We start from the raw sequence: 15,054 nt of genomic DNA on the forward strand, positions 1-15,054 counted from the left end.
ATCACCCCCCTGTAAGGCTCCATTCAGACGTCATTGATCACACCCCTGTAAGGCTCCATTCAGACGTCCGCATGTGTTTTGCGGATCCGATCCATGTATCCATGGATCCGTAAAAATCATATGGACGTCTGAATGGAGCCTTACAGGGGGGTGATCAATGACAGGGGGGTGATCACCCATATACACTCCCTGATCACCCCCTGTCATTGATCACCCCCCTGTAAGGCTCCATTCAGACGTCCGCATGTGTTTTGCGGATCCGATCCATGTATCCATGGATCCGTAAAAATCATACGGACGTCTGAATGGAGCCTTACAGGGGGGTGATCAATGACAGGGGGGTGATCAGGGAGTCTATATGGGTGATCACCCCCTGTCATTGATCACCCCCCCTGTAAGGCTCCATTCAGACATTTTTTTGGCCCAAGTTAGCGGAAATATATATATATATTTTTTTTTTTTTCTTACAAAGTCTCATATTCCACTAACTTGTGTCAAAAAAAAAAATCTCACATGAACTCACCATACCCCTCACGGAATCCAAATGCGTAAATTTTTTTAGACATTTATATTCCAGACTTCTTCTCACGCTTTAGGGCCCCTAAAAAGCCAGGGCAGTAGAAATACCCCACATGTGACCCCATTTCGGAAAGAAGACACCCCAAGGTATTCGCTGAGGGGCATATTGAGTCCATGAAAGATTGAAATTTTTGTCACAAGTTAGCGGAAAATTATGATTTTTCTTTTTTTTTCTTTTTTCCTTACAAAGTCTCATATTCCACTAACTTGCGACAAAAAATAAAAAATTCTAGGAACTCGCCATGCCCCTCACGGAATACCTTGGGGTGTCTTCTTTCCAAAATGGGGTCACTTGTGGGGTAGTTATAATGCCCTGGCAATTTAGGGGCCCAAATGTGTGAGAAGAACTTTGCAATCAAAATGTGTAAAAAATGGCCTGCGAAATCCGAAAGGTGCACTTTGGAATATGTGCCCCTTTGCCCACCTTGGCTGCAAAAAAGTGTCACACATCTGGTATCGCCGTACTCAGGAGAAGTTGGGGAATGTGTTTTGGGGTGTCATTTTACATATACCCATGCTGGGTGAGAAAAATATCTTGGTCAAATGCCAACTTTGTATAAAAAAATTGGAAAAGTTGTCTTTTGCCAAGATATTTCTCTCACCCAGCATGGGTATATGTAAAATGACACCTCAAAACACATTCCCCAACTTCTCCTGAGTACGGCGATACCAGATGTGTGCCACTTTTTTGCAGCCAAGGTTCGCAGGCCATTTTTTACACATTTTGATTGCAAAGTACTTCTCACACATTTGGGCCCCTAAATTGCCAGGGCAGTATAACTACGCCACAAGTGACCCCATTTTGGAAAGAAGACACCCCAAGGTATTCCGTGAGGGGCATGGCGAGTTCCTAGAATTGTTTATTTTTTGTCGCAAGTTAGTGGAATATGAGACTTTGTAAGAAAAAAATAAAAAATAAATACCGTATTTTTTGCCCCATAAGACGCACTTTTCCCCCCCAAAAAATCGGGGGGAAATGCCCCTGCGTCTTATGGGGCGAATGCTGACAATTTAACATCGCTGGATGCGATGTAGCGTGAGCTGGGGCCGGGGGAGGGACTGGGAGGAGGAGCTGGGGGCCGGGAATAGCGGCGGGGCGGTGCAATCAATGTACTATAGCCCCGCCGCTCCGGTATACTAATATTAAATGTCTTATTCGATTAAAATGTATTATATATGCCCCCTCACTCCTATATTGCTAATCGTACCTTAAATCCTATTCCTAGGTGCTGTAATGCAGGCTGGGCGGGCGGCAGCGTAACTCCTTGATGTCATGTGCCTGCGCCGCCTACTTTATGAATGAAGCAGGCGGCGCAGGCAAGTGACGTCAGCGAGTAACGCGCCGGCCGCCCGGCCTGCATTACAGCACCTAGGAAAAGGATTTAAGGTTCGATTAGCAATATAGGAGTGAGGGGGCATATCTAATACAATTTAATTGAATAAGACATTTAATATTAGTATACAGGCGGCGGCGGCGGGGGGGGGGGGCTATTGGATGATCAAGCTGATCCGTGGATGGCACAGTTAAGGGGGGGGGCTCTGTGGATGCCACTGTTATGGGCTGGGGGTCTGTGGATGCCACTGTTATGGGCTGGGGGGCTGTGGATGGCACTGTTATGGGCTGGGGGGCTGTGGATGGCACATATGTAACAGTGCCACCCACAGATCCCCCCTGTAACAGTGCCATCCACAGATCCCCCCTGTAACAGTGCTATCCACAGATCCCCCCCCCTGTAACAGTGCCATCCACAGATCCCCCCCTGTAACAGTGTGTCAGTCATCCACAGATCCCCCCCATAACAGTGTCCGTCATCCACAGATCCCCCCATAACAGTGTCCGTCATCCACAGATCCCCCCATAACAGTGCCCGTCATCCACAGATCCCCCCATAACAGTGTCCGTCATCCACAGATCCCCCCAGTAACAGTGTCCGTCATCCACAGATCCCCCCATAACAGTATCCGTCATCCACAGATCCCCCCATAACAGTGTCCGTCATCCACAGATCCTTCCATAAGTGTCCGTCATCCACAGATCCCCCCATAACAGTGTCCGTCATCCACAGATCCCCCCATAACAGTGTCCGTCATCCACAGATCCCCCCATAACAGTGTCCTTCACAGATCCCCAGTAATAGTGCCACCCACAGACCACCATTAGTTCCAAACCCACCAAAAGCACACCTTTTGGTTAAAAATAATTTTTTTCTTATTTTCCTCCCCAAAAACCTAGGTGCGTCTTATGGGCCGGTGCGTCCTATAGGGCGAAAAATACGGTAAATCATTTTCCGCTAACTTGTGACAAAAAATAAAAAGTTCTATGAACTCACTATGCCCATCAGCGAATACCTTAGGGTGTCTACTTTCCGAAATGAGGTCATTTGTGGGGGTTTTCTACTGTCTGGGCATTGTAGAACCTCAGGAAACATGACAGGTGTTCAGAAAGTCAGAGCTGCTTCAAAAAGCAGAAATTCACATTTTTGTACCATAGTTTGTAAACGCTATAACTTTTACCCAAACCATTTTTTTTTTTGCCCAAAAATTTTTTTTTTTTATCAAAGACATGTAGAACAATAAATTTAGCGAAAAATTTATATATGGATGTCGTTTTTTTTGCAAAATTTTACAGCTGAAAGTGAATTACATTTCGATTAATAACAAAAAAAGTTAAAATGTCAGCAGCAATGAAATACCACCAAATGAAAGCTCTATTAGTGAGAAGAAAAGGAGGTAAAATTCATTTGGGTGGTAAGTTGCATGACCGAGCAATAAATGGTGAAAGTAGTGTAGTGCAGAAGTGTAAAAAGTGGCCTGGTCATTAAGGGGGTTTTAGCTAGCGGGGTTGAAGTGGTTAATCATGAAGGTCATGATTAAGAACCACTGGGTTCAAAACGCGTAGACCGTATTGGGGCTTGTACTCTGAGGATTTTACTGCTGTACACTTGGTTTATGGAATAAACATCGTTTAAGCACGAAAAATCGAGGTGCTGGATATCTTCTTTCTCAAGTATACGAATCTGGGTCTCTTCCCATCCGTGCACTCTCTAAATTGCTGATGCAGGTGAGCTGGACTTTTACTATTGCTTGCTAGGTTCTAATATAAACCTACTTATGCCGTTGGGCATCTATGTTCAGGAGAGCAGGCCTGCACATGTAATGTACTGCTCCTAGTCACATTTGTGTGAATGAAGCAACCAATTAGATGAATAGCACACACTGCTATATGTACCACCTAATCAAGGCAGCCTGTTTGATAGGAGGGGCAAAAGTGCAAAAGAATGCTACTCCCAGGATAAAATAGAAGCACATTCACACCTGAAGGTGGTGCCAACTACTTCAAGTGTATACTACAGACTAAGCAAAAATCACAGAGAAAAAACAAAGATAAAAACATTGTCTCATGACAGAGACTTAACCCCTATCTACAGAGTAGTGGTGTGTCCGATCGTTAAGGGTCCAAATGCAGGGGCCCCTGCTGATCAGACATATGGGGCCCCCTAGTAGTGTTCCCCTGTTTGAATGAAAAGACAGACACTTATGTGTACTGCCGCTTCATTCAACTCTACGGGACTGCTGGAGATAGCTCAGAGACTGAACTCGGCTGTCTCTGGCAATACTGTAAAGCTCCATTCAAATAGGGTAACACTGGAATCCTGTTCTTCTGATTGGTCAGATCGCTGCTGATCAGACACATATTCTCTATCCTGTGCTGAGGTCTTTGTCATGGGACAACCCCTTCATCCGATATCAGCCTATAGGAGCACCACAATACTCATCCACATCTCTTTTCCCCAATCACTCATTTGCATATCAGTAATTAAAAGCACCATGTAAATGTTGCAGTTTAATTTACAATGCTTGTGGTCTTTTAATATAATGAATCACTTTTTTAATTCCATGTTTCTTATTGGTGTTTTCTTCATGACAACATAAAAGGAGTCAGAAGAAGGAAGTTGGGCACAGGTATATACTTACTGGTTGTGAAAAAAATGTTTTATTTATTTTCTTTTCTTCTTTCTTTTCTTTCTTTCTTTTTTTTCTTTCCTTGTAGTAGTTTTGACAAAATATAGAATTTCTGTTAGAGTACACAAAATATAATTTAACCCCTTAAGGACCTGCGCTGTACAGATGCTCGATCCGCGGCAGGGGTCCAGCAGTCACTGATAGCTGGACCCCTGCCTGAAATCACCGATGCCGGCGCATTAACCCTTGATGTGCCGCGGTCAGCACTGACCGCGGCATGTGCTATGTGTGGAGGGAGGGAAAGAGCAGTCATCTGGTTCCCGTGCTGCTGTGACGGGGACCCGATGGCAGGGAAGGCAGCCCGATGCCTTCCTTAGGCATCGTGGCTGCCTTCCGTGAGAGCCTGTGAGATACAGCCCCCTGAATCGCACAGGAAGCAGGCTGTAAGTGTATTACTCTGGTAACACACTTACAGCCAATGCATCACAATACAGAAGTATTGTGATGCATTGTAAAGGGGATTAGACCCCCAAAAGTCCCAGAGTGTGACAAAAAAGAAAGTGTAAAAAAAGTTTAAAAAATAAAGTTAAAAAAAAATTAAAAAAGTTAAAAAAAAGCGTCCTTTTCCCAAAATAAAGTAAAACAAATTTGTAAAAATAGGGGAAAAAAAATAAAAGTAGACATACCTGTATTAGGTATCGCCGCATCCGTATCGACCGACTTTATAAAAATATTACATGGCCTAACCCCTCAGCTGAACACCGTCCCCAAAAAAAATAAAAAATGCTAAAAAACATTTTTTTGTCACCTTACATCACTAAAAGTGCAACACCACGTGATCAAAAAGGCATATTCCCCCCAAAATAGTACCAATCTAACCGTCACCTAATCCCGCAAAAAATTATGCCCTACCTAAGACAGTCGCCAAAAAAAAAAAAAAAACTTTGGCACTAAAACATTATTTTTTTATTTATTTTCTGTTTCAAAAATGATATTATTGTGTAAAACTAATAATAAAAAAAAAAAGTTGACATGTTAGGTGTTGCCACGTCCTTCACGACTGGCTCTATAAAAATATATTATTGTGTAAAACTTAAATAAATAAAAAAAAAGTAGACATATTAGGCATAGCCGAGTCCTCAGGTAAACACCGTAAAAAAAAAAATAAATAAAAAGTTGGTAAAAAAACGATCAAAAAGTCATACACACCCCACAATTGTACCAATTAAGCAGTTATCTCATACCGAAAAAAAATGAGCCCCTACATAAGACTGTTGCCCAAAAACTAAAAAAAACTATGGCTTTCAGAATGTGGAGACACTGAAAAATAATTTTTTTCAAAAATCCTTTATTATGTAAAACTGAAACAAACAACTAAAAAAGGTATTCATATTTGGTATTGTCGCATCCATAACAACCTGCTCTATAAAACTACCACATGATCTAACCTGTCAGATGAACGTTGTAAATAACAAAAAATAAAAACGATGCCAAAACAGCTATTTTTTGTTACCTTGCCTCACAAATAGTGTAATATAGAGCAACCAAAAATCATATGTACCCTAAAATAGTACCAACAAAACTGCCACCTTATCCCGTAGTTTCCAAAATGGGGTCACATTTTTTTAAGTTTCTACTCTAGGGGTGCATCAGGGGGACTTCAAATGGGACATGGTGTCAAAAAACCAGTCCAGCAAAATCTGCCTTCCAAAAACCATATGGCATTCCTTTCCTTCTGTGCCCTGCCGTGTGCCCGCACAGCAGTTTACGATCACAAATAGGTTGTTTCTGTAAACTACAGAATCAGGGCAATAAATATTTAGTTTTGTTTGGCTGTTAACCCTTGCTTTGTTACTGGAAACAATGGATTAAAATGGAAAATCTGCCAAAAAGTGAAATTCTGAAATTTCATCTCCTTTTTACATTAAATTCTTGTGGAGCACCTAAAGGGTTAACAAAGTTTGTAAAATCAGCTTTGAATATCTTGAGGGGTGTAGTTTCTAAAATGGGGTCATTTTTGGGTGGTTTCCATTATGGAAGCCTCACAAAGTGACTTCAGACCGGAACTGGTCCTTAAAAAGTAGGTTTTGGAAATTTTCTGAAAGATTTCAAGATTTGCTTCTAAACTTCTAAGCCTTCTAACATCCCCAAAAAATAAATGGCATTCACAAAATGATCCAAGCATGAAGTAGACATATGGGGAATGCAGAGTAATAACTATTTTTGGAGGTATTACCATCTATTATAGAAGTAGAGAAATAGAAATTCGGGAAATTTGCTAATTTTTCCCAATTTTTGTCAATTTGGTAATTTTTCATTAATAAAAATGACATTTTTTGACTCAATTTTATCACTGTCATGAAGTACAATATGTGACGACAAAACAATCTCAGAATGGCCTGGATAAGGAAAAGCGTTTTAAAGTTATCACCACATAAAGTGACACATGGCAGATTTGCAAAAAATTGCCTGGTCCTTAAAGGGCTTCTGTCAGCCACACTAAACCGTTTTTTTTTTTTGGATAATAATAATCCCTACACTGCGAGCTCCCTATACATAAGCTAAATATTCATTTTTGTTCAGTAGATTTTGTTTTTGCAATTTTTATAATATGTAAATTACCTTGCTACCAGCAAGTAGGGCGGCTACTTGCTGGTAGCAGCCACATCCTCCTCTCATAATGACGCCCCCTCCGCTGTGTGATTGACAGGGCCAGGGAACGGGATCGTTCTCTGCTGGCCCTGTTTGAATTCAAAATATCGCGCCTGCGCCTTACCTGTCTTTAATCGGCGCAGGCGCACTGAGAGGCGGCCGCTCTGTCGGCCGCTCCATCCTCAATGCACCTGCGCCGATGACGTCACATCTACACCCGGTGCAGGCGCATTGAGGATAGAGCAGCCGCCTCTCAGTGCGCCTGTGCCGATTAAAGACAGGTACGGCGCAGGCGATCCCGTTCCCTGGCCCTGTCAATTACACAGCGGAGGGGGCGTCATTATGAGAGGAGGATGCGGCTGCTACCAGCAAGTAGCCGCCCTACTTGCTGGTAGCAAGGTAATTTACATATTATAAAAATTGCAAAAACAAAATCTACTGAACAAAAATGAATATTTAGCTTATGTATAGGGAGCTCGCAGTGTAGGGATTATTATTAAACCCCAAAAAAAAAAAAAAAACGGTTTAGTGGGCTGACAGAAGCCCTTTAAGGTACCATGGCAGGGTCCTTAAGGGGTTAAAAAGCATCATTTAAAGAGGATCTGTGTTCTATACTGATATATTTTTCATATATAATTAATGTTTTATTAAATGCTTATGTTCCTGATTAAACAACTATTAATGTTTTTAGAAACATATGGCCCTTGCAAGTCCCCTGTTATTCCTCATATTACTTTCGTAATACAATTTAAACTGAGCATTACCATTCCCCTTGTCAAACAGTCTCACTGATTGTACAGTGTAAGACCGTGTCAGGGACACAACCCCAACTGCTGGACACCCAGATGTCAAATTATTTGTACATTTCTAGGAATAACAGATGAACCTCACAATCCTGCAGAACTGTTATTACACGGACATATCAAAAGAGGTGACAGGTCCTATTTACAATGCATGCGGAAAGTCTTCAGACGCTTTCACTTTTTTCACATTTTGTTATACTGGGGGCTTGTACTAAAATTAAATCAATCTGCACTCAATAGGGTTAATGTGAAAACACAATTTTAGAAAACGTTGAAATTTTGTTGAAAACAAAAACTAAGATTTCACATGGACATAAGTATTTAGAGTGCCCTTTGCCATGACACTGGAAATTTAGCTTTGGGAGGCTCCCTTTTCTCATCATCATCTTTGAGATGTTTCTACAACTTGATTGGACTCCACCTGTTGTAAATTCAGTTGACTGGACAGGATTTATAAAGACACACCCTGCCTATATGAGGTTTCACAGCTGCATATTAGCTGACAATGCATATTAGAACAAAAAACAAGCCATGAGGTGGAAAGAACTGCCTTTTGAGCTCTGAGACAGGGTTGTGTGGAGGCACAGATCAGGAGAAGGGTACAAAAAATGTCTGCTGCACTGAAAGTTTCCAAGAGCACAGTATCCCCCATAATTCTTGAATGGAAGACGTTTAGAACAGTCAGAACTCTTTGTAGAGCTGGCCGCAAACTACGTAATCAAGGGAGAAGTGCCTTGTTAAGAGAGGTGACCCAAAACCCAATAATCACCCTGGTTGAGCTCCAAGGATGCTGTCTGCAGATTGGAGAAACCTCCAGAAGGTCAACCATCACTCCTGCACTCCACCAATCTTTGCTTTATAGTAGAGAGGCCAGAAAAAGCCTATCTTTATTCAAATACACATTTAAGCCCATGTGGCATTTGCGAAAAAGCACCTAAAAGGACTCTCAGACCGTGATGTATAAAGATTGCACTTTTTGGCCTAAATTCTAATCATCATTTCAGGAGTAAACTAGGCACTGCTCATCACCTGTTTAATACCACGCCTATGGTGAAGCATAGGGGTGGCAGCATCATGTGCTGGGTGTATTCTTCACTGGCTTGGATAGGGAGACTGGTCAGGGTAGAGGGAAAGCTGAATACAGCAAAGTACAGAGGATAATCTTATTAAAAACCTGATCCAGATGGCTCTGGACCTCAGACCTGGCTTAAAGAGGACCTTTCATGGGTCCAAAGAATATGAACTAAGTAGCAGGCTACAAAGAGCGGCGCCCAGGGATCTAAGTACACTTACTATTATTCCTGGGCGCCGCTCCGTTCGCCCGCTGTGGCTCCCGGTAATTTCTCAACATTCAGAGCAAGTAGGAGGAGACGCCAGTGTCTCTCCTTCATCCTGACTGCAGTGCTAGTCAATCGCAGCGCAGAGCTCAGAGCCAGGGAGGAAAAAACCTGAGCTCTGCGCTGCGATTGGACAGCGCTGCTGTCAGGGAGTAGGAGAGACACTGGCGTCTCCTCCTACTTGCTCTAAATGTTGAGAAATTACCAGGAGCCACAGCGGGCGAACGGAGCGGCGACCAGGAATAATAGTAAGTGCACTTAGATCTCTGGGCGCCGCTCTATGTAGCCTGCTACTTAGTTCATATTCTTTGGACCCATGAAGGGTCCTCTTTAAGGTTCACCTTCCAAGAAGACAATAACCCTAAGCACACAGCCAAAACAACACATGTCCTTGAGTGACCCAGCAAAGTGCTGATTTTAACCTAATCGAACATATCTGGAGTGACCTAAAAATGGCTGTCCCCATCCAGCCTGAGTTTGAGAGGATCTATAGAGAAGAATGTAAGGAAATCCCCAAATCCAGGTGTGCAAACCTTATGGCATCATACGTACCTATGAAGACTGGAGGCTGTAATCGCTGCCTAAGGTGCTTCAACTAAGTACTGAGTAAAGGGTCTGACAAAAGTCTGTAAAATAGCTCAGCAAGAAGGAGATATCAGAAGTAAGGTATAATGGAGATTTGCACCTGTCCTATGTTTTTGATCTGCACCTGTTTTTGGCTGACAACCACTCATGGAAATCACTGACCAAATACGGAGTGTGTGAAAGCAGCCTTAGAACATCCACTTAATCAGTGAAAATGGACACGCGTGCCTAGCAGCTCAGTGACACCGTCCGGATCCGTATATACAGTACAGACCAAAAGTTTGGACACACCTTCTCATTCAAAGAGTTTTCTTTATTTTCATGACTATGAAAATTGTAGAATCACACTGAAGGCATCAAAACTATGAATTAACACATGTGGAATTATATGCATAACAAAAAAGTGTGAAACAACTGAAAATATGTCATATTCTAGGTTCTTCAAAGTAGCCACCTTTTGCTTTGATTACTGCTTTGCACACTCTTGGCATTCTCTTGATGAGCTTCAAGAGGTAGTCACCTGAAATGGTTTTCACTTCATAGGTGTTCCCAGTCAGGTTTAATAAGTAGGATTTATTGCCTTATAAATGGGGTTGGGACCATCAGTTGCATTGTGGAGAAGTCAGGTGGATACACAGCTGATAGTCCTACTGAATAGACTGTTAGAATTTTTATTATGGCAAGAAAAAAACTGCTAAGTAAAGAAAAATTAGTGGCCATCATTACTTTAAGAAATGAAGGTCAGTCAGTCCGAAAAATTGGGAAAACTTTGAAAGTGTCCCCAAGTGCAGTCGCAAAAACCATCAAGTGCCACAAAGAAACTGGCTCACATACGGACCTCCCCAGGAAAGGAAGACCAAGAGTCACCTCTGCTGCTGAGGATAAGTTCATCCGAGTCACCAGCCTCAGAAATCGCAGGTTAACAGCAGCTCAGATTAGAGACCAGGTCAATGCCACACAGCAGACACATCTCTAGAACAACTGTTAAGAGGAGACTGTGTGAATCAGGCCTTCATGGTAGAATATCTGCTAGGAAAGCACTGCTAAGGACAGGCAACAAGCAGAAGAGACTTGTTTGGGCTAAAGAACACAAGGAATGGACATTAGACCAGTGGAAATCTGTGCTTTGGTCTGATGAGTCCAAATTTGAGATCTTTGGTTCCAACCACTGTGTCTTTGTGCGACGCAGAAAAGGTGAACGGATGGACTCTACATGCCTTGTTCCCACCGTGAAGCATGGAGGAGGTGTGATGGTGTGGGGGTGCTTTGCTGGTGACACTGTTGGGGATTTATTCAAAATTCAAGGCATACTGAACCAGCATGGGTACCACAGCATCTTGCAGCAGAATGCTATTCCATCCGGTTTGCATTTAGTTGGACCATCATTTATTTTTCAACAGGACAATGACCCCAAACACACCTCCAGCCTGTATAAGGGCTATTTTACCATGAAAGAGAGTGATGGGGTGCTGCTCCAGATGACCTGGCCTCCATAGTCACCGGACCTGAACCCAATCGAGATGGTTTGGGGTGAGCTGGACCGCAGAGTGAAGGCAAAAGGGCCAACAAGTGCTAAGCATCTCTGGGAACTCCTTCAAGACTGTTGGAAGACCATTTCAGGTGACTACCTCTTGAAGCTCATCAAGAGAATGCCAAGAGTGTGCAAAGCAGTAATCAAAGCAAAAGGTGGCATATTTTCAGTTGTTTCACACTTTTTTGTTATGTATATAATTCCACATGTGTTAATTCATAGTTTTGATGCCTTCAGTGTGAATCTACAATTTTCACAGTCATGAAAATAAAGAAAACTCTTTGAATGAGAAGGTGTGTCCAAACTTTTGGTCTGTACTGTACACTGTTGAGTAAGGGATTCCATATTTGTCCACGTCAGCAAAAAAGAACCAGTAAAATAGAAGTCTCTCTTTCTCAATGACACTGGATGCATCAGGTGGAAGTTCTGAAAGGAAACATAAGAACACCAGAGGCACTATAACAAGTATATACCTACAATACACACAGGAGTATTTTTAAAATATTACAAAATGTTACAGAAAATTTTATGTTTTTTATTGTGGGACAACACTTTAATATTTTTTTCTTTTGCAAATTCACTTTCTAGACCCTGGCTTATGGTGACATGAATCATGAGTGGATCGGTAATGAATGGCTGCCTAGTTTGGGATTACCTCAGTACAGAAGTTATTTCATGGAATGCCTGGTAGATGCTAGGATGTTGGACCATCTTACAAAGAAAGACCTTCGAGTGCACTTAAAAATGGTGGATAGCTTTCATAGGTAGGTGACTAATCACATTGGCTAAATGTATTCATGCTGTTAACTCAGGAAGGATGTGATTTTAAATGATCCAAATTAGGCAAACCATCCTTGATAATAGGAAGATTTAAGTAGTTGCCTAGTCATCCTAATTGGTATAGTATCATAATTTCCCGCATATTCAGTGTAGAATGTTGTTTCCAAGTAATTTCATTCAGGTAGAAATCTACACAAAACATGGGTAATACAGGAATTTTATTTCCCCTTGAATTTAATGTCCTTTTTATAGAGGTTCACCAGGTCAAAAAAAAATTATATATATATATATATATATATATATATATATATATATATGAAAATATTCACAATATTAACAGAAAAAAAATCTAAATGGCTTTTCTCTGTCGCTTTGTCCCCCCCCCCCCCTCGAAATGTAATAAAACATGATAAAAATGTAAGTGCCCTGCATGTAAAAAATAGTATCGTGCATGGAATTTTTATTGTATGCGTTGTGGAAATGAAATAAAAACTATATATTACAGGTTGAGATAGAAATGTATGGTTTTAACAACTATTTACTATTAACAGAACAAGTTTGCAGTATGGTATTATGTGCTTAAAAAAGTTAAATTACGACAGAAAAGAACTGGAACGAAGAAGAGAAGTAAGCCAGCATGAGATAAAAGGTAAACATTTTTGTACTAGATGTGTTTGACAGTTTCATGCATATAGCAGATCTATGTATCTATCATCAATTTATTATCTATCTATCATTTATTTATTATCTATCTGAGTCTAGCTGCCTACCGGTTCCGCCCACTTCCCCTTTGTCACATCCCTTTTACAAAAAGTGGACAATTTTTCGGGGTTTGTGACTTTTTATGCCAAAAATGAGACGCAGGAAAATGATAAATCTCCATAGGGCTGTGTTTTATATTCTTTTTACACAGATTTATCATGAGTCAGTTTTGCTGGTGTCTATGTTGCTCTAGTTTGCCCCTAATGTGTCAAATGTTGCACAATGTTTGATAAGTTTTGTGCATCTACACATCTATCTTGAGCTGTTATTCCACTTTCTATAGCACCCCTTTACTAAAGTAAGAGTGAGACATTTTTTGCGACTTTTTAAAAAGTTGCAGTTGATAAATATACCTTAAATCAGCTCAACAGGCTAGACAGGCCCACTTTCTAACCTACTTTTCAACACTGGTAAAAATGCAAAAAGTTACAGATACGCTCTTAACATTGCAAAGTCTTATTTTTGCGACTTTCTAAAGCCAGAATTCTGGCGTGCTGGGATAAATAATAAATTTCCTCTATAATATTTATTCAGAATGATTGGGCTTTTAGTATGTGACAAAGTTGAATGTAAGTTTTATATAAAATGGCAGTCCAGGATTTATTTTTTAAATCCATACACACCTGCTCCCCGCCACTCCGTTCCAATTCCCTGGTTTCCTGCCTCTTCGCTGGTCTTCCGGTCCCCATTTGTCAACTTCTTCATGGATGGAGTTATGTGCATAGCTGAAGCCATGGACTGGCCTTAATGGTGACATGTCTCCAAGCAGCAAGACAAATAAAGAGGGAAAGGGAGCCAGAAAGCAGTGGCGGAGAGCAGGTGACTATGGATTTCTCATCCTGTATTTCAGGCTGGGGTGCAAATAAAAAATAAAAAATAATCCTGAATGGCCATTTGAAACTAAAATATATATTTGTCATACCTGACATTATTTTGTTAATTTTGATGTGTAATATGTCCAAGTTAAAGTAATTGGGTTTGGCAGCTAGGTCTACTGCATACACATCATATCAACTGAAAAGGCGGAACAAATGAGAAGGCACACTACCATCACACACAAACAGGCATAGGGCAGCCCTAAACTGCCCAGACCCACTATCCCTACCTAATTGCATGATCACCCACAACTGGACGGCAGTCCCTTTACTGTAATATATGAAAGGCGACACACAAACAGAGACAAACAGATGCGCAAACACAATAAGAGTAGTCATACGGAAAAAGGGTCAAAAGCTAGACAGTCAACACAGTACAAATACGCCAAAGGCAAACAAGAAAAACAAAACACTCCTAATAGTCACAAAGAACCAGGAAATCGAATAAGATACCAGAACGCCAGAAGCCCAAACCATAGTCACAATACCAAATCCAAAAATCAAAGCCAGAGGAGTTTGCAATAATAACTGTTACCAGTAGGGGAAGCCAGAGGACGAAAAATTCACAGGAATCTGTACACTGTAGATGCCGGTCTTTATACTGAGGAAAGGCAGCTCACGGCCCGTGCCCCCTGACACTCCTACATCAACGAGGACCGGCCTACACCCCTGGTTCCCCTGGCAACCAGACGCTGCTGCCACACGGAGGAGGCATCAGAAGCCGGGGGAACCATGACGATGCAATTCTGAAGAAAAAGACTGCAGCGGAACCTTTTTTCTTCTGCATCTGTTCTGTATTAAAAGTTAACATAATCACTAAGGTACATGTACAATAAAAAAAAATGGCATCTGCATACATACATAAAAGTAAAACTCGCCCAGCAAAAAACAAAGCCTAATACAAAGTAGTTTTGTTGCATGCTACGGTTTTATCTCCGGCCTAAAAAACTGAACACTTGCCTGAATGCCAGCATTTTTTTTTTCCATAGGAATGTATTAGTGTCGGATCCGGCATTCAAAATACTGGAATGCCAGACCGAAAAAATTGTGAAAAAAATAAATGCCGGATCCGTTTTTCTGGATGACGCCGGAAAGACTTCAGTGCCTTTGTAAGATGGATCAGGATCAGGATCCGTCGTACAAATGCCATCAGTTGGCATACGTTTTGACGGATCCGGCAACGGAAC

The 15,054-nt window shown here is 41.5% G+C and overlaps 1 protein-coding gene across 1 annotated transcript in view; it reads left to right on the forward strand.

The window, feature by feature from the left end:
• PPFIA2 (PTPRF interacting protein alpha 2) overlaps positions 1–15,054 on the forward strand; it is a 439,158-nt gene that overhangs the window by 407,141 nt on the left and 16,963 nt on the right. The window contains exons 24-26 of the mRNA XM_044280550.1: positions 4,516–4,542; positions 12,039–12,214; positions 12,782–12,879. Coding sequence (XP_044136485.1) covers positions 4,516–4,542; positions 12,039–12,214; positions 12,782–12,879 — 301 coding nt within the window. The remainder of the gene's footprint in view (positions 1–4,515; positions 4,543–12,038; positions 12,215–12,781; positions 12,880–15,054) is intronic.

The sequence above is a fragment of the Bufo gargarizans genome, chromosome 2 (genome assembly GCF_014858855.1).
Source record: "Bufo gargarizans isolate SCDJY-AF-19 chromosome 2, ASM1485885v1, whole genome shotgun sequence".
Lineage (NCBI taxonomy): Eukaryota > Metazoa > Chordata > Amphibia > Anura > Bufonidae > Bufo > Bufo gargarizans.